The sequence below is a fragment of the Mustela nivalis genome (genome assembly GCF_964662115.1).
Source record: "Mustela nivalis genome assembly, chromosome: 10".
In the NCBI taxonomy this organism is placed as follows: domain Eukaryota; kingdom Metazoa; phylum Chordata; class Mammalia; order Carnivora; family Mustelidae; genus Mustela; species Mustela nivalis.
The window spans coordinates 5873944-5894053 of record NC_139029.1 but is presented as its reverse complement, the minus strand read 5'-3'; the positions used below and the strand labels follow the sequence as shown (position 1 = coordinate 5894053).

The following is a 20110-nucleotide window of genomic DNA, read 5'->3' as shown; positions in this document are numbered from 1 at the left end:
AACGCTGCAGCCGCAGACAGGGCTGGCTAGACGGCGCCGCCTCTGTCCTGGAGGACTGGGAGGTGCCCCCCCACGTGGCCGCGGGCCCACCGGCCTGGTCAGTACTGAGGAAGACTGCGCTGTGCGCTCTCTGCTGCGGTTTCTAGGAAAAGACGCACCATTGGCACCTGGAGGGCAGGGCAGGCTCGGAGCGAGGTGACCACGCGGCCCCCCTCACCCGGGAGCTCAGCCCCAGGCTCCGCCACGGAACCGTAGGGTCCCTGCTCACTGAAAGATCTCATCGCCAGCCTTCTGGCTCAAAACAGAACTCAGGAGGACAGAGACACTAAGAAAAGGTAGATGGGTATGGAATAAGTTCATTCTAATTCCCACCCCACGACCCACAGGAAGCCAGGCAGACACCTGTGCAGAGGCCACAGGGCAACGAGAAACAAAGCGCTGGCCACGTGGACGAGGGCCACGCGAACGAGGGCCACGCGAACGAGGGCCACGCGAACGAGGGCCACGCATCCTGGCCTGGCTGCTTGGCTCTTCCTTCAGCCTCCCGCCACCTGCCCACCTGCGGGACAGCCACGGGAGCTCCGATTTCACAAGGGCTCTGGGCTTCATCCCACAAGCAGCAGCGTGGCTGTGTCAGTGGGGTCTCCCACGCCCAGCTCGCGCCATCCCTGGCACGCTTCCCGCTGAAGCTCACCTGCTTGCCCAGGTAATGGTCCACCCGGTACATCTCCTCCTCTTGGAAAAAGCTCCTAAGTTCCGTGGCCAGCTGCTGGGCTGAGAGGCGGTCGTGGCCAAAGGGCTTCTCCAGGACAACCCGCAGCCAGGCGCCAGGGCCTGGGCGGCAGCTGCTGTTGATGCTGCGGGCAATGTCCGCATAGGCGAAGGGGGGCACCGAGAAGTAGAAAATCCTGCCAGCCTCCTGGAGGCCTTCGTGTTGGAGCTGTGCCTCGATGTCCTTGCTCAGGGCCATATAGTCCTCGCTCGTCCTCAGGCGGCGGTACTGGCTCAGCTGCTGGAACCGGGCCCTGAGTTCGGCACAGCGCTCGGGCGCCACGTCCTCAGGACAGGAGAGGGACTCCAGGACCTTGGCAACGAACTCCTGGCCCTGCTTGGTGGATGTCAGAGCAGCCCCGTGGAAGCTGAAACTGTAGCCCTTCCCCACCTCATCCAGGTACAGCTGGAACAGTCCCTGCCATAAGTATTTCTTGGCCAGGTCTCCAGTCGCTCCCAGCAGGATTATGGAGACATGGCCCTGGAGACCCTGGGCCTGCAGGCCGGCCAGAAGGACCATGCACACTGCCACTGCGAGCATCTTCCAACAGCCAGGCCGCCTGGGCAGAGGTAAGACACACAAGGAACAAGGAAGGATCAGACATGGGTCAGGTGGCTGGGATCTGGAGGTAAACACATTTCTAGGTCATCGAACATTTCCTGCCTGGCAAAAAACCACCACGTGTTTTCTCAGAAAATGTTATAATCCCACAGCCTGCCCCTCCCTCTGCAGCAGCCTGGCTTCTGTGCCAGGAAGCTGGTGGGTCGGGAGCCTACCCTGTAAACAGGGACTATGCCTGCGAAGGTGGTAGGCTCCTTGCTAGAGACGGGCCACGGGGTGCGGGAAGCACCGGAGAGGCCCTCAGGGTAGCCATGGGATTGGAGCTGTCCACTCTCCGACCACAGGCAGGCTCGTCTGTGAGCACAGGGCGCCAGGACCACTGGGGCACATGGGGAATAGGGAGCAGGCCTTCAGGCGAGACGGGCCAGAACTACGAGAAGCTACGATCACCCCCTCTCCCTCCTCCCTTTGTTCTCCCCACGTTCTCTGGGCTCCGCGCACAAAATGATTATCAGCCACTGCTACAGTGCAGTGATAAAAAACAAAGACACTGGGGGCACCTGGGTGGCTCAGTCGGATAAACTCAGGTCTTGATCTCAGGGTCGTGAGCTCAGGCCCAACACTGGGCTCCACACTGGGCATGAATTTAATTAAAATAAAACACTAAACCAAAAACATAATCTCTGGAACCAGCTGAGGTCGAATCCCAGCTCAACTCCTTACTGTTGGACCTTGAACAAGTACTTAACCTCTCCGTGCCTCAGCTTCCTCATCTGCAGTGGGGTAACAGTGACCTACGCCACACGGTTATTACAAGGACAAATGAACTGATATTTACAAATGCTCAGGACACTGCCTAGGGCCCAGGAAGCACTCGGGAAGCAGCGGCCGTCACGGTGGTCGGCCAGTGACAGCAGCAGCACTCAGCTCCGTCCTTGTGCACAGAAGAGCTCGCTGCATCCGGAGGAAAGCCCTGGAAAAGGACCAGCGGCATGGATTCCGTGACAGTTTCCCTTCCGCGGACGGCAAAGCCAAGGCCTGGGTGGTGAAGGGGCCCGGGCGAGGAAGGGGCAGCGGGACAGGCACCGGGCTCTCTGTCCCCTGAGCTGCCACCCAGCAAATGCCTGCTGTAACCTCCCTGAGGGGGCCTCCCCTGGGCTGGTTTCCAGCCTCGCTTACAGCAGCTGACACATAGGAAAGGCCAGAGGCCTCGGACTTGCCACAAAGTCACCAGTGAATTTGCTTTCCGTTGCTTTCTGCTCTGACCAAGGCTGTGGGGCTTAATGTGCCCCATTCCTACTCCTCAGCTCCCCTGTTCGTTTCCCAGCAGGGCCAATGCTTTGGCGGAAAGGGAGAAGTGGTGACGGGGAAAGTCATGGTGGCCAGCGACTCGGCTCTCCAAAATCACGGGGCACTGGGGCCCAGCGGGGGGCACCGGAGCGGCGCTGGAGGACTCAAGATCCCAGTCAGCAGGCATTCCCAGATGAAGGACTAGCCCAACCCTCGACCCGGAGGCTCTAATCTGTTGTTCAGGTAGGGAAACTGAGGTTTAAAGAGACACCTGGCCAGCCTGCCTTCCTGCACGCCTATGCTGTCCTCCATCTCGAGGGACCGGAGATGCCCTCTGACAGCAGCACCCCGCAGCCCACCTTCCCCCGTCTCCTCATCTCTGGGTCAGTGGCCGAACCAAGGGGAGGGGGCCACAGCAGTGTCCGCACACCGGACATGTCCACCACCGGGGCTCTAAGCAGAGGCTCCTGGGGCCAGCTGAGCGGCCTCCCGGGCCTCACCTTCCACTCCCCCCCCCCCACATGCTCACTCCCAAATCAGATGGGCCGCGAGACCACTCTACTCTCTTCTCCCGCTTCCCAATCCCTGTCCTTGGCCCTTCATGCGTTTCTTTCTGAACTGGCAATCGCCCCGTCCAGAGGGAAGAAAAAGCTGCAAGGTCAGTGCGGGGAAAGAGGCGGCGAGAAATCCGAAGCCGGGAGAAGAGCCTGGGGAAGGAGGAGCCTCCAGTTGGCAGGCGGCGGCTCAGGGCTCCTGATGCGGCGCCGGCAGCCAGGACCCTGGACACGCCAGGGACAAGAGGCGGAGCTCGGGAAGCTCAGAGAGCCCGGACAGGCAGGTGAGGGAGCCCCAGGGGCCAGGACCTCGACCCCCCACCCCAGAAGACTGCTGAACTGGCAGTTCCCAAAGCCGGAGCCCCCAGGCACGGTGCCCAGCAGTTTCTGCAGTCCAGTGCAGGAATGTGGCATTTCGGGCCGAGGATCAGGCTCAAGACCACCTCCTCTGAGCTGTGGGATCTACTTAAGTCACCTGCTCAGTCTGGGCCTTCATTCCCTAACTACAGAACAGGGCCAATACCACCAAGCTAAATGGGGGGTTGGAAGGATGAGCTGAGGTGACACAGGTGACAAACCCCTATGTTGACTACCTGAGCTAAATGGAAGGCCCCTCGTGGCTCCTAAGGTGGGGGGGGACACAGTGCCACTAGTGTCAGAAGAACCCACGCACGGACCCGTCTCAGGGGCTGCAGAAGGCAGCGTGGAGGGACAGACCCGTCCCACTGCCCAGCCCCTTCCCGATGCCCGGCCCTGAGAAGGGGCGGCCAGCGACGGGTACAGCTGTCCTCCCTGCTGCCCCCACAGGGACATAAACAGGCTCAGAGGAGCCGCCCACCCAAGTCAAGCTCAGGGTCCCAGCCTGGGAGCAGGGGAGAGGCCACAGGGCAGGCAGATGGCTCCGACCCCCAGCGCTGCTCTCGCCTCTGCTGTGCCGCGAGGTTCTCGAAGGTCCCTCTGCGGCCCTGCCTCCCGCCTCCCGCTCCGGGAGAACAGGCCTGGGGACGCCTCCTAACGTTACACACTCGAAGTGAGCCCCAAAGCATGGATGTGGCGTTCCAACAGCTGAGACTGCCCGGAGCGGTTTCTATTTTTAATTAACAAGTCAGTAGGAAAACCGCTGCTGCAAGAGTTCCCGCCCGGAAGGACCGCGGGCCCGGCCCCAGCCCCGCTCCTCGCTCCTTGTCTACGACAGGAAGACACTTGGCTGGAGGACCGCCACCTGGCTGCCCCCGGATCCCGAGCTCTCCACGGAAAGGAGACAAGCCCCTTCCTATCAGGGAGACGCCGGCTCCGCCTGTCCACGCCTGTCCACGGGGCGGTCAGGGGTTGAGACCTCAGCCCCGCGGCAGGGCCAGGGAAAGAGCACTCGGCGGGGAGCAAGGAGCGGCTAACTTGGGTCATTCAGAAGTTCAGACAAACCTCTCTGAAGCTTTACCTTCAGGGAGGATGCAGTTTCATTTATAACAATTGCTATTCAAGGTCCTTGCCGGAAACACTGCACCAGGAAGCGCAGGCACGCGGCTGTGGGGCCGGAGGAAGACCTTCTTCGGACAGGCTCCTCTGAGCAGCAGGCCTGACGGCGCTTGCAGCCACAGTCCGGGGCACATTCCAGGCAACCCCCCACCCCACCCCAGCCCAGCCGGAGGGGCTCCCATCAGGCATCTGGTAGACTCACCTTTTAAAGTACAGCTCGGCCAACATTCCCAGAGCTGTGAGCGCTGACCTGGCCAGCCAGAAGGTTTGGATTAGAACCAGGGTTCCCGCCTTTGTTTCTGGGGAGCACCCCCACAGCCGTGCCTGCCCCGTCCGAGCACGGACACAGCGTGTGCTGGCGCTCCCAGGGCAGGGTGGTTTCCGGCGAACCACGGGAGGAAACGGCTCTGGTCCTCTAGTCCCAGCCGACAAGGGGCGGGAGAAAGGGGCGAGGAGGTAAAGGTCGGTGGCTGCCACAGCCCCGTCTTCTTTCCCAATGCCACACGGATACCTTTGACCTCTACCTTCTGTCTGCCAAGCAGGAAGGAGGGACGTTTTCTCCCAATCACAGCCTGGGAGTTTGGAATTTTTTGAAAGAATGCGTGGGAGTAAAACCAGACTTCAAACTGGAGATCATTTCTAACCAAAGGGGGTGGTGAGGGGACACATGCCTAGTCGCCTCTAGGGTCACTGACTCCAGGGTTTTTCCTGTGTTCGCCTTGTTCGGGCCCATCGGCACCAAACACAGTCACGTTTGGTGCAAGTCAAGCCCTTCAGCTGCTGTGAGACCTGTAACCCTTCCCTACTTGTCCCCCTTGGGGCGAGACTGGGGACAAGAGTTATAAGACCAGGCTCTGGGACCCTTTTCCCTCCCTGATCTCAGAGAAGCCTTCACCTATCACCTCTTTCGTTTTCCTTGTCTTGGGTTCCCGTGACCCCAGGGGTGTGTTTAAGCCACCCTGCACCAGGATACAAGATTCAGCTGCTGCATTTTCAGGAATTTTTCAAGCCAGGTGTTAAATACAGCCATTATTAAAAACCAAATCACGCAAACTTATAAGCAAATAAACTGTATTAAAAACAAAAGTAATAAATACTTATTACTGCTCATCGTTTCCTAATGATTTGACTGCTTTTTCCTCTCCACCTGTGCTCCTGACATCATTGGCAGCTATGGTATCTGTAACGTGAAGATATTCCATACCGAGAGGCTTGCCGTGGCCAGCGCAAGAATATTGCACCACAGATATTGGCAAATGCTGTAAATCGGGCTCCTTCCCCATCACCAAGCCCCGCCCCCGCTGAGTCGTTACACATTTACCAGCACACAACACCAGGCCTTCATCTCCATTCTGGGCTTTCTCCCCCCCAACTCCAGGCTCACACCATCAGCGGGTACTCCAACACCAACAGCTGCGTGCCTACAAGACTGAACTCTGTTCAAAACTGAGCAGACTTCTCCCCCAGCCTGCTCCAAATGTAAATTTCCCCAGCCTCCGTGAATGACAACTCTATCCTTCCAGGTGCTGAGGGTAGAAACTTGGCGGGGGGGTGGGGGTGGGGGGGGAGGAGTCGTGGGATCTGTTAGCACATCCTATAATTTCTGTCACCCAAATTTACCCAGAACACAACTACTCACCACCTTCCGCCACCGCACTCTGCTCCCAGCCACCATCACCTCTGTTTGGATTACTGTAGAACCATCTAACTGGCCTTCTGTTTCTGTCCACATGACACTCAGTGGCCTCTTCAGTGCCTTCCACCTATTACCTCCTCGCTCTCCTCTGCCCCTTGCCCCTCTCTAGGCTCCAGCTTCCCATCCTCCTGCCTCAGGGCCTTTGTACTTGCTGTTCGCTCTCCCTGACCTACTTTTCCCTGCTGATGTCCACACGCTTCACTCCCTCACTGACTTGAATTCTTCGTTGAAATGTCACCTTCTCCGTGAGGCTTTCTCAGCCGACTCCGGAAAACTGCAAACCTCCCAGCCCCCTCTCGCTCCCTGCTTTCTCTCCGTAGTACGTATCGGTCTCTAATATACTGACTGTGGAAAGTGTATTTGTTTGGTTTATTCTCCGCTGCCCCTTCCCTCAAGAATGTAAGTGCCAACAAGGGCAGGGGGTTTTGTGTTTATCTTCAGTATCCAAAACGGGCCTGGCACACACAGAGGTTACACTCTAAGGATGTGCTGAATGAACCAATAAAATCCCATCAGTAGAAGGTTCCTGCCACCCGTGTAGGAGCCATTTGCATCTAAACAATGGCACGAAGGAAAACGTGTCTACAGCTGACTTCAAGCACTGTGACCCGGCACCCAGGCACAGCAGCTTCCTAACTCTACCAACACTATTACTAGTAAGAGAAACATTTACAGAGTATGTCCCATACGCCAGATACGAGAGCTTCACATCCATCACTGGAGTTAAATTCTTGCCACAACCTATGAGGTAGGTATCATTATTATGCCCATTTTTAGAACAGAGTACAGAGGAAACCGAAGTGCATGGAGGGGAAAGTAACTGTCAGCAGGGCAGGCAGCTCAGAGGTGATGGGATGTGAACACAGGCCGTCTGGCCTCAGTACAGACCTCCCGCCTAGCAGGAAAACACGGGACCACAACCCCCAGTGGTGAAATTTAAAACACTGTATTGGCGTCGACACCCGATTCTGCTCCAACAGGGGTGTACAGAGTCTATTTGTCTCGCGTGTTGCAACCACAGAGTAGGAAAACAAGCGGATAAGCAGCAGAAACCGGCAGTCCCTGTAAAGCACGTGCCACAATGCTTGGCATGCGGTAAGCTCCCCAGAAACGTTAGCTTCTGTTATGATTAAACCCACAGCAGCATGGGTAAAGGTACTTTTCTTGCTAGCTTCTTGGAACGGCTACAAGATGAAGTGAGTAGCCCACAACACACAAAAAAAATGCCAAGGAACAGCTCATCAACAGCTTCATGACCTCCCAGTCATACTGACAAAAAATCAAAGACATACTATGTTAAAAAGGTTCAAAATCCCCACTCCAGCCCTCGAAGGATTTATAATCTGGCCTTAAGAATAGGGGTGGTAAACCCCTTCACTCTGTAGCCACAGGCCTTTCACCTAACGACCCCAGGACCTCTTCTCCAGCTGTGAAATGGGGATCCATCCACCGCATGTCCACATTGGGCCAAAAAAGCTCAGATCGTGGCTGTGAAAAATACTTTAGGGGGCAATGGTGTTAAGAGCTCTCCCAGACAGAGAGCCACCTGGCTCCCAACTCAGGGAAAACAAAAAGCAAAAAACAGACTTCCTGCTCTGCCCCTGGATCAGGGTCTGACAGAATCCACAAGGAAATCTGGAATCCGACCTGACATCTTACCTTGTTCAAATTCCACCAAAAAAGTAAGAAGTGGCTAAGCCACTGATGACCACAGGTGCCTCCTGGCTTCCCTTTTAGATGACCTAAGGCCATTTGACTGTAAAAGTAACTTAGTGAACTCCAGTCTTTGGATAAAAATAACTTGAAGGTTTGCCTAGAGTGGTTATTGGTTGGGCGGTCATGTACCTCAAAGAAAAGTTACACAAAGTACTCTCGGAAAAATGAGCTCTGTTCGTGCCAAACAGGGAGCATTTTCATCTCAGGTGCTCCCAAAACTTCCCAAAAGATTAGCCTCATAAGCTCAAAAAGTCTGCCCACCATCCATCACCGCAAAGAATGTACAAAATCATTTAAAATATGCCCACTCTACACCCGTCTCCCGCAGTCCGCTCCCTTTCATGAGCCACGGGCCCTGTTGGGAGGAGGACAGGGGGTTGGGTGAGCAAAGAATTTAGGTTTATGATCTTTCCAGAAGTTCTCACTTCCGACTACATTCAAGTTTAAGCGAGCTGGTTTTCAGAGATGCAGATCGGTTCACTTCTGGGAAACTATTCACTGGATGGGGTCTTGCCGAAGCTGACTGAAACCTGAGGACTAATGCCCAAGATTAAGCGGATCCCAGGGGGAAAAGCACCGGAGTTCCTCCTCGGGTCGAGCTGCTTTCCAGAAAGCCTAGGGACCTGGCTGCCCCCAGCAGCCAAGGGGTCTGTCTGAACCGGGGGAAGTGAAGGATTTATTTGGAGGGCGCGGGGTTGGGAAGGAACTCGAGCAGACGCGAGACGCTTCCCAGCCAGAAGCCCGAGGAGCTCCCGCCGCGCGCGCCCAGCCTCCTGGGCCACGGGGCCCACCGACCTCGGGCTCGGCCCCGCGCGAGCGCGCAGCCGCCGGCCGCCACCGGCGACGCCCGCGGCCGAAGGAGCCAGAGACCAAGCGGGGGAGGCAGCTTACTTCATCTCGCCCGTCACTGCCGGCCGCTTCTCCGGGAAACGTGGGCGGCGGCGGCGCTGGGCGCGGGGCTCGGCGGGCCGGGCTCGGGCCAGGCCGGGGCCCCGCGCATCCTCTTCCGCAAGCGCCGCCCGCCCCGACAGGTGCGCGTCACGCGGCCCCGCGTCGGACGCGCGCTCGGGTTTCGCCGAGAGGAGCCGGGGAGGAGGGGCGACGGGCGCGGAGGGCGCGGGACCGAGTCCGCCCGGCCGCCCCTTCCCTGCCGCACCCGAGACGCGTCGGGCCGGGCAGCGCGTGGGACCCGGTGGGCCAGGGCCCCAGACCCCGGTGGCCTCGCGCGCGCGCGCGCAGTGGGGCGGCTCAGGAGCGCGCGCGCAGTCGGGTCCCCGGAGAGGGGCGCGGGGCGGAGGCGCAGGCGAAGCCACGCCCCCCACCTCAGGGTCGCCGGAGCGGGGGTGGGGGAGGCGGGGCCTCCCGAAGGATTTCTCGGTTAGCGTGGATAGGGCGGGACTTCAGAGCCACGTGGGCGGGCAAGCGGGCCTCCTGCGCTCCGGCCTCCTGCCCTGCCCCCCGCGCGCTGGGTTCCGCTGTGCGTCCGAGATACCCCAACCGCGGGGGGAGTGGTGGTGTCGTGGAGGGCGCCGGGAGGTCGGGTGGCTGGGTCCTCCCCGGGACCTGGCGTGAGCTGTGGACCCGGTTCCCCGACCTCCTCTGGCCTTGCCTTTCTCCATCCGCAGAGTAGCTGGGCTCGTCCCACCTCTGACTCACCGAAGTGGTGATTCAGGGGTCGCAGAGCACGCTAGGGCCATCTCTGCTTACACCCATGTGACCTGAAGACCCAAACCTGTACAGTGGGGGCAGTGGGACGGTGTGCCTCAGCAGGGACCCGGCCTGTGACAAGTACTCAGTAAATGGGCGCTTGCACCTGGGTGGCCTTATTTGCAAGAGAGTAAAAGGGACTCGGCCTTCTCTGCAGGGTGGTGGCGGGGTGTGTACGTGAGATGACATGGTCAGCGGCGTCTTTCAGCACACAGTGGACAGTGCACCAGTGCTCTACCCCTGTCCTCACCACGCAGCCACCTCGTGCCTGCTTTTCTCCCAACCCCATAGAGCTATCAGCGCCCCTCGTGGCGCCCCGCCATGAGCGAAGCAGCTCCTCCTTCCCGAGTGAAGATCCTGAGTGACCTCGGGTTAATGAAGGCAGGGCCACCCAGGACCGCTTCCTGGATGTAGACCACCCAACCCCCAGCCCCTCATCCCTACTCCTGGAGCATCTTCTTTCTGTCCCTCCTCCAGACCCACCTTCCTCCCAACACAGGGACAGGAGAATGCAGGGTCACTTCTGCTGAAGGGTGCAGACCACCCAGGAGGGGGATTCTGACCGGAGAGGAAAAGCCTGTAGCAGCTTTTTAGTTCAGGAAGGTTCCTTTAGAGATAGAGCATCGAGAACTAGCTGAGGGAACTTGGCAGTGGCCAGCAAAGCTGAGCGGGGCCAACAGGCATGATTACCACACAGGATATTGGGCAAGAGGGTTCCAGGAAGGCCGGGAGGCTGAAGGGGGTGGGGCCCCACTGCAACCAAGCCCAGGGGGCCATCTGGGGGCCTGCAGGGAGCTGCCAGGCCCCAGGAAGAATTAAGGCCATCCTGGGTGGGACCCGGGTGGAAGGTCAAGGAGCCTGGTACCCACTGGGCTAGAAGGAGGCAAGAGGGTCTGGGGCAGGGCGGGCCAAACAAGTCTGGATAATGCTGGGACTCGTGGCCAAGAGCCCTTCCCATGTTCTGTAACCCTGCATGCGCAGGGGTCGCAGAGCACACTAGGGCCATCTCTGCTTACACCCATGTGACCTGAAGACCCAAACCTGTACAGTGGGGGCAGTGGGACGGTGTGCCTCAGCGGGGACCCGGCCTGTGACAAGTACTCAGTAAATGGGCGCTTGCACCTGGGTGGCCTTATTTGCAAGAGAGGCCAAGGGGTACAGATGGGAGAAGGCAGGTGCCCCAAACTGAGTTGAGCCCAGGGGATGTTTCCCAGGTCCCTAATACGACCACCACAAGGGTGATTTGTGGGTACCTTGAGGGCATTTTTTTTTTTTAAATCCCATGGGGGCAACTGGGTGGCTCAGTCGGTTAAGCATCAGCCTTCAACTCAGGTCATAATCTTCCCAGGGTCCTGGGATCAAGCCCCACATTGGGCTTCCTGCTCAGTGGGGAGCCTGCTTCTCCCTCTCCCACTCTCCCTACTTGTGCTCACTCTCTCTCTCTCTCTCTGTGTCAAATAAATAAATAAAATCTTAAATAAAGAAAATATCCCATAGCCAAGTCAAATTCTTTTTTTTAATTAATTTTTTTAAAGACTTCATTTATTTATTTGACAGGGTGAGAGAGAGAGCGGAACACAAGCAAGGGGAGTGGGAAAGGGAGGAAGCAGGCTCCACTGAACAGGGAGCCCGATGCGGGGCTCAACCCAGGACCCCGAGGTCATGACCTGAACCGAAGGCAGATGTTTAACTGACTGAGCCACCCAGACACCCTTCAAGTCCTTTTTTTTTTTTTTTAAAGATTTATTTATTTATTTATTTATTTATTTGACAGAGATCACAAGTAGGCAGAGAGGCAGGCAGAGAGAGAGGAGGAAGTAGGCTGCCTGCCGAGCAGAGAGCCTGATGCGGAGCTCGATACCAGGACCCTGAATTCATGACCTGAGCCGAAGGCAGAGGCTTTAACCCATTGAGCCACCCAGGCGCCCCCCTAAAGTCCTTTTTAAAATGATTTATTAATTTATCTTAGAGAAAGACCACAGGCACCTGCAAGCAGTGGGAGAGGGAGAGAGAATCCTGAAGCCGACTCCGGGCGGAGCCCAGACCACCCCCGCCACACACAGGGGGCTTGATCCAGGCATTCCAAGATCATAACCTGAGCGGAAAGCAGGAGTCGTCCACTTAACCGACTGAGCCACCCGGGTGCCCCAGTTACAAGCAGCTTATTAAGAAAATGCGCGCGCCCACTTAGGTGTCGGGGGGCGAGGTCTGAGGACTGCCGTGAAATGAGCCTCGGATGTTCATTCCTGTGCGCCCCACTGGTCCTTCCACTCCCACACAGGGATCTTGTGATGTTTTCATTTCTCTACCCTCCTCCCTCACTTTCAAAGTCCTTATCTCGGGCTCGTCCTGACTCTGTAACCTTCTAGTCTGATCCGGACCATTGCTTCGCTCTCTTTCCATCATGCAAACAATTTGGTCTCATTCAGGTGCAAGAGTATTGCCTCCCCCCAAACACACAAACCTAAAACCTTGTCCATTTGGGCCTCTGACATTTGCCTCCCTGAAGCGTTTCTCATTTCTGTACTCCCAGCAGCTACAAGACACTCTAAGCTACATCATGGGGATCCAGCTGAGCCCCAAGCACCCTAGAGGGAGCCAGAAGAAAGGAACAAAGCCCCCTGGGGCCTCCCGCAACCCGGACTGCCTCGGTGGCTTCCCACCTCTCCAGCAGCACCCTCCGGCTCTCTCCGTGAAGCTGATTTTTTCCTCTTCCTAAACTGGGGAGTAGGCAGAAGTCAGGGTTAACTCAGCCTGCTTCTCAGGCATGGAAAGTGAGACCCAGAAAGATGAATGACTCACAAGAGATGTCTGTGGAGTTAGAAATAAAATCACGTTGCAGTTTCTATTTTCAGAACCACTCACTAAGTCAGCTCTGCCCGTTCACTCGGCGTTTTGCACCGGGTGGGGAGGGGGAGAACAGGTGTTGTGGATTTTCAGCCACAAGTAGATCTTTTCATCCCCAGGCAGGAGGAAGGAGAAAGCTCAGCACTTTTCTCCCCCTGAAGATGTGCTTCGTCAAGTCCCCATGAAGTAGCTTCACACGGTTTTTCTGCTGCTGCCATGACAGTGTACCCCCATTTAGTGACTTAACACAAATGTGTTATCTCACAGCCCTATAGATCAGAAGAAGTCTGGCAAGGGCGTCAGGGGGCTAACACCCCGGGGCTCCAGGGCTGTGTTCCTTTCTAAGGCAGCACTTTCCTTGCTCATGTGGATGCTACTAGAAGTCAGCTCCTTGAGGCTTACAACTGAGATTCCTATTCCCTGGTTGGCTGTCAGCTGAAGCTACTCCCAGCTTCTAGAAGCTACCACATTCCCTGACGTATGGTCCCATTCTTCCGTCTTCAAAGCCAGCCGTAGAAGGTTGAATGCTTTGATTTCTCCTTTTTTGGGTTCATCTCTCTGACCTTTCTGAGAAAGGATTTCTGCCTTTTTTTTTTTTTTTAAGATTTATTTATTTATTTTGGGGAGAGAGAGAGAGCAGAGGAAGGGGGACAGGGGGAGAGAGAGAGAGAGAGGCAGACTGCCTGCTGAGCACGGAGGTCAACATGGGGCTTGAACCCATGACCCTGAGATCATGATCCAAGTTGAAATTAAGAGTCAGACACTTAACCAACTGCATCATCCAGGTGACCATTTTTTTAAGGCCTCTGCCTTTAAGAACTCACATGATTAGACTGGGCACACTCGAATAATCCAGGACAATATCCCATTTTCAGAGTCCATACCCTTAGTCACATCTGCAAAGTCCCTATTGCCGTGGAAGGTGACATTCTCCCAGGGCCCAGGCATTAGGGCCTGGAGATCCTCAGGAGTCATTCTTCTGCCTACCACAAACGATCACTTTCCAGACTCTCAAATCCTCCTGACTGTCCAGGATCTTGAGAACCTTTTACTAATAGCTTTACTAAGATATAATTCACCAACTATCTAATTCACCCATTCACAGAGCAAAATTCACTGGCTTTTAGTGCGTTCACTGGGTGATGGGACCATCTCCAATACCAATTTAGAACATTTTTATCACCCCGACAAGAAACCATATATCTCCTGGCACTCATTCCCCGTTTCTGCCCAACTGTCTCAGCCCTAGGCAGCCTCTAATCTACTCTCTATCTCTGTGACTTGCCAATTCTGGACATTTCATATACACGGAATCATGTAACATGTGACATTTGCGTATACGTGCGTTAGATACATACGCGCGTTTAATGTGCGCCCAGACGATGTTTTCCAGGTTCCTCCATGTTGCAATGTGTATCAGGGCCTCATCCCTTTAATTGCTGAGTAATAGTTGATTGGATGGAGAGGCAACATTTTGTTTATCCATTCATCAGTTCATGGACATCGGTGTTACGGGCTGTGAATGCGCGCATACACGTTTTTCTACGGACACGTTCTTATTTCTTTGGCACGTACACCCAGGAGTGGAATCGGCCCGCCTAATGGTAACTCGACAATTAACTTTTGGAGGAACAGCCCGACAATTTGGCAGAGTGGCTCGCCAATCGACGTTCCCACTGACCGTGTCCGAGCGTTCCTATTTCTCCACCTTCTGGCCAACAACACTTGCTATTAACTGACTTCTCAATCGCAGCCATCCTCATGGGTGTGAGTCGGGATCTAATCGTGGTGGTTTTGATTTACGTCTTCTTGATGGCTTTTCACATTGAGCACCTTTTCATGTTCTCCCATTCTGTGGGCTGTCTTTTCACTGGCTTGATGGTGTCCTTTGAAGCATAAGAGTAAATTCCGTAATGATGTCCCGCTGATCTGTTTTTCTCTTTTGCCGCTTGTGCTTTTGGTGTCATAGTCTAAGGAGCCTTTGCCTATCCAACATCATGGGCATTTATGCTTGCAACTTCTTCTATGAGTTCAACAGTTTTAGCTCTGATATTTAGGCTTTGGGTCCATGTCGAGTTGATTTCTGTGTACGATGGGAGAGGAAGCAGTTCTAACTTCATTCATTTGCTCGTGGCTATCCGGTCATCCCGGGCCGCTTTGTTCGACTGTCTACATGATGCAGTGTGAAAACATCTGTTTGGAGAGCTTGTGCAACACTGATGTGACCAAAGTCCCTGCCCAGTCCAGTGAGACAGACCCTAGCAGACCAATACCCAGCAAATAGTGGATCCTTAAAAAATGCTGACAAATGTTGGGAGAAGGGGTGTGGGGTTATGGACATTGGGGAGGGTATGTGCTTTGGTGAGTGCTGTGAAGTGTGTAAACCTGGCGATTCACAGACCTGTACCCCTGGGGATAAAAATATATTATATGTTTATAAAAAATAAAAAAAATTAAAAATTAAAAAAAATGCTGACGAATGAATGTCATGGAAGGTGGGGGACCAGTGTCACCAGGCTCCGGTGTCAAAGTCCCCTTCGCTTTGCACACAGCTGTGAGTCACGCTGGGAGCGTTTCCTCTAAGCGGCCCCTTGGCAGCAGTCTGGGGAGGTGCCGTGGAGCCCTTGGGTAGGAGAGGTAAATCCATAATGCTGCAACAGTCCGAGCCAGATCTTTATGGGGGTGGGTCTCGGGGAGGGGGGGAATCCCAAATTTTGTTCCGAGGCTGCCCAGTAGGTCAGGAGTCAAGGGAAAAGCAGAGAGAAGGTTGGGGAGCAGCTGGCCTGGAATGTGCAGCGGGACAGGGGACCTTGAATAACAAAGCAAGAGGCTCCCTGTAGTCAAGGTCAATGTTTCTTACCTTAAGCTTCAAGAGTCAAAAGCAGGGAAAAGCTCTGGGCTGGCAGATGAAATGAAAAGATAAAAGCGCTGGCAGCCTCCCCAGACATCTCTGCACCAGCAAAAGCTGCATCGCATCCTTCGGGCCAAGTGGAGACGCAGCCTGGGGACAGCCAAGCTTCTGGAGCAGACGACGGATGAGCCTGGGGTCTGGGGAAGGACAGGGCACCCTTGCCGGGAAATGGGATGGTCAGCAGGACCTCATGAGACAGAGGCTGGCTTTCCATTGGCTTCTCCAGGAAGCAGGCACAGTCTGCCTCTCCCAGCCTTGACCCTGCAGTAGTCTGGCGGGGCGTCCAGAAGTTGGGGGCCTCTTGGAGCCAGCAGCTCTCAGGTGGCTGTGGGGTCACCAGCCCCTCTTCAGACGTGGAAATACAGCTCAGGTACCCCTCATACATGACTCCAGTGCTCCACGCCAGAAACGTTGGCTCGGGGAATACAACTGTGGACAAGGCCCAGGCTCGCAAGGAGCTTTCACTGGAGTCCAAGTGGGGGGTGCCGTGGGGAGAGGTGACAGTGACAAGCACAATGACCACAGAGAAACAGAATGAGGGGGTGGAATGTCCCGGAGGCAGGGAAGCACGTGGCCTCTCTGAGGGACTGGGAGGAGGCCCCCATGTGGCTCGAGCGCAGAGCGCGTGGCTCGAGCGCGGAGCCAGAAGTGGCTCAAGATGGCTTGTAAGGCACGGTGAGGAGTGTGGCTTTTATGCTAACTACAGTGGAAGGCTCTGGGGGATTTTAAGTAAGAGAGCAACGCAACCACTTTTCATTTTAGGAGAGTCCCCGGGGTCCTGGGCCACGGGTTTAGAGGAAAAGTACATGGAGAGTGTGGGGGTGGGGCCGTTATCAAAGGGTCTGGGGTGGGGGGTGGGAAGTGGGACCCACAGCTCCAGGGTGTTTTGAAATGTGTTATTATTACTCAAGTAGGTATGGCAAGGCCTACAGATTAATAGACGCTGTCATTGGAAAGGTAGTTTGTGACCGTCCCCAGGAGGGAGGACATGCTAGGTCACCTACACCGGGCCACGTGGGGAAGCCCCAGGGTCAGCCAGACGCAGAGGGAGCCAGGGAAAATGTGCACAAGGGCCTTTATTGCGGCTTCCGTGGGGAAGCACGGGCAAGGCCGGGGAAGAAGGCTATGTTTGGATAATTCCAGCAGGCTCTGGGCACCAGGGCTGCCCCCTGGTTGTCTGTCCCTGGTTCTGGGTGATTCCGGCAGGTGGCCCTGAGTGGGACAGCCTCCTAGAGTCGGTGGTGGGGAGTGTGGACTCTGGATTGGTTGGTTTGTGTATGAAAGGCCCAGTGCAGGGTAAATCATTTATAATCTCTAGGAACTGGAGGAGAGTCCCTCCGGCATCAGGTGGCACACGTCAGAGCATCGGGGGCTCCTGGATCTCGTGAAGAGCAGCTTGAGGGAGGACATCGACAGGACTGGCTGATGGGTTAGACACAGGGACCAGGGCGGAGGAATCACCAAGGAGGCCACCTGGGCTTTGTTAACGCAGCTGCGTCCCTCCACTCTCGAAGTCCGTCTTTGGGGGCTCCGAAACATAGCTCCCCACAGGGAGCTTCAACTCTTCTAGGGGAGACCAGCTTCAAGGAGGGAGGGTCAGCAAGTCAAATCAGTGGCATTAGGCTCCCTGAAGCGTGAGCGGACCTGGCCTGAAATCACAGAAATATTGCGAAAAAGCCTTGCATCATACATTCACAGGAACCCTTTAGAAGTGCTATTTCTGGTGGACTTATATTCATTTCAGAAACCATGACCTCCATGGAGAGGGCTCTGGTGCCATAGTCCGGGTATGCAATGCTTCCCCTAAACCCACCTTATCAATCTTAGAAAATCTCTTCATAGGAGTTTAAGATGAAGCCTTTCAAACATACACTCTTTTAGGGGCGCCTGGGTGGCTCAGTTGGGTAAGCATCTGCCTTCGGCTCAGGTCATGATCCCAGGACTTGGGATGGAGCCCCACACTGAGGTCCCTGCACAGCAGGGAAGCTGCTTCTCCCTCTGCACCTCACCCCACTTGTGCTCTCTCTCTCTCTCTCTCAAATAAATAAACAAAATCCTTAAAAAAATAATAAAAATATAAAGATATACGTATACTTTTATCCATGTAAACAATTGCTTTTTAACTTTCTTGTTTTGTAAGATCATATTTCATTAAATCCGATTACATGTAACAGTAAATAATTTCTCTTATTACTTTGATTCGAGTAATTGAATTGTTGATTTCAGCAACAGCACGCACAACATAAACTAATATCTGTGTGCTTCGATTCGCTGGCATAGGGCTCCACAAGCAGTGGGACGGCTGAGAGACTGATGTCTGTCCCAAAACTATAAAGAAGTCTCTCCTTGGAATAGAACCGGACTGGTAAGGGACCAGAGGAGCAGGGGATGGTGTAATACCTAAGGGATCATTCTCGAGTCTTGCTAATTTAGATGTCACAGAGCATCTGCTGTGAGGGTGGGAATATTGATCACTGGTGAGAAATTTGATGGTGTGGTTTGGGGCAGGTGACAAAGGGCTCGAGGGCTTTCCCTGATCAGCACCCCCTTGAGACTGGAACCCTCCCATCACATCAGCTGGAATTCACACATTTGAAAGGATCATCCAGCACCTGTGAATATCTATTTTGATTGTTCTCTGGCCTCTGTTTCGTGGGCAAGGTCTCGTCAACTATCCTGTAAGCACTTGGAGAGCAAACTGTCTGGTGGCGACTCTATCTTATGAACATAGATCTCTGTAACACCCAGGACCAGACTCTCCTTAGTACACACTTTGGGTTTTTTAGATTTTATTTATTTATTTGTGAGAGAGAGAGAGAATGAGCATGAGTACAGGGAGAGGGAGAGGGAGAAGCAGGCTCCCTGCTAAGCAGGTATCTGAATGCAAGTCCTGATCCCAGGACTCCAGGATCATGACCTGAGATGAAGGCAGACACTTAATCGACTGAGCCACCCTGGCATACCCCTCTTTAGCACATACTTGTGTTAAATACTCACTATAATACACGTATAAATGGGTGAATTCATCAATATAACAAAACTGTCCTCTGGCAGATCTTCGTCAGATCAACTCTTTTTTTTCACATATGCCCAAAGTCAATTTGGTTGTGCATTAAAAGACACTGTCGAGAGAGGGGAAAGACAACCCGCAGAATGGGACAAGATTCTGCAAATCATATGTCTGATATGGGATCAATATTCAGTAGACAGAAAGAGTTCTTACAACTCAGCAACAACAACAACAACAACAACAAAACAACCCAATTCAAAAATGAGCAAAGGACTATGAACAGGCATTTCAAAAGAAGACAGACAATAAGGTATATGGTGACCAATAAGCACATGAAAAGATGCTTGACATCATTAGTCTTTAGGGAAATGCAAATCAAAACCCCAGTGGGAGCCCACTCACAGCCACTAGGAAGGCTATCATTGAACAAACCAACCAAAAATAGGGAAAGCAAGTGTTGGTGAGGATGTAGAGAAAACAAAACTCTCATGCACCGCTTGAACAGATATAAATTGGAGCAGCTGCTACAGAAAACAGTTCAGAGGTTCCTCAGAAAGTTCTGCAAAGAATTGCCATATGATGGGACACCTGGGTGGCTCGGTGGATTAAGCACGTGCCTCCAGTTCAGACCATGATTCCAGGGTCCTGGGATTGAGCCCTGCATCGGGCTCCTTGCTTAGCGGGGACCCTGCTTCTCCCTATCCCTCTGCTTGTGCTCTCTCTCTCCCTCTCTCTGTCTCTGACAAATAAATAAATAAAATCTTAAAAAAAAAAAAAAAGGAATTACCATATGGTCCAGCAGTTCCATTTCTAGGAACGTACCCTGAAGGATTGAAAGCATGGATGCAGAGACTTGTACGTACACCCATGTTCACGGCGGTGTTATTCACAACAGTCAAAAGGTAGAAACAACCCAAGTGTCAGTCGACAGAGGAACAGACAAATGGAAGGTCCTCTGTCCGCACAATGAAATGGTATTCGGACACGAGAAGGAAGGACATTCTGACACCTGCTACAATGTGGATGAATGCTGGAGACGTTTATGTTTAGTGAAAGGAGCCAGACACGAAAGGACAAATGTCGTATGATTCCACTTACACGTGATACGTACAACAGGCACCTTCAAGGGGACAGAAAGCAGAATGATGGTTGCCAGGACCAGGAGGGGGCAGGTGGGGAAGTAGCATTTAATCAGGACAGAGTTTCTGTTTGGGGAACATGAAAAAAAATTGGGGGGATGGATGGCGATGACGGCTCCTCAACATTGTGAATGTTTAATTCCACGGAACTGTATGCTCCACGATGATTAAAATGGCAGATGTCATGTATACTTTGTCACAATTTTAAAAATTGCCAAAAAGAAACGTGAAGACACATCGGGGCAGCATCCCATGGACAAGGAGCTGAGAGGCATGTGGCTTGGGTGGCATCACTTGACCAGTGGCCCCATGTCTCTGCAGCACCCCAGGATTAGGACAACCCAGTCATCCTTTTACTCTCGTCTGGGAGGGTCGGACACAGGGAGGTTAATCCCAGAGGCTGACATCCACCAGAGCTGGGACAGCAGCCA

General features: G+C 54.2%; 1 protein-coding gene across 3 annotated transcripts in view; it reads right to left on the bottom strand.

Annotated features, from left to right (window-relative positions):
• The window catches only part of H6PD (hexose-6-phosphate dehydrogenase/glucose 1-dehydrogenase), a 29116-nt gene extending 18662 nt beyond the window's left edge, over positions 1 to 10454 (bottom strand). Inside the window, exons 1-2 of one of the 3 annotated variants that reach the window (XM_082685345.1) lie at positions 10256 to 10454; positions 695 to 1331 (exon numbers count right to left, since the gene is read on the bottom strand). In XM_082685345.1, coding sequence (XP_082541471.1) covers positions 695 to 1312 — 618 coding nt within the window. In that variant the 5' untranslated portion in view covers positions 1313 to 1331; positions 10256 to 10454. Of the gene's footprint in view, positions 1 to 694; positions 1332 to 4855; positions 5759 to 8956; positions 9454 to 10255 lie in introns of those variants that run through there. The other 2 variants (XM_082685346.1, XM_082685344.1) reach the window with 2 other exon arrangements.
• Between the last annotated feature and the right edge of the window lie 9656 nt (positions 10455 to 20110).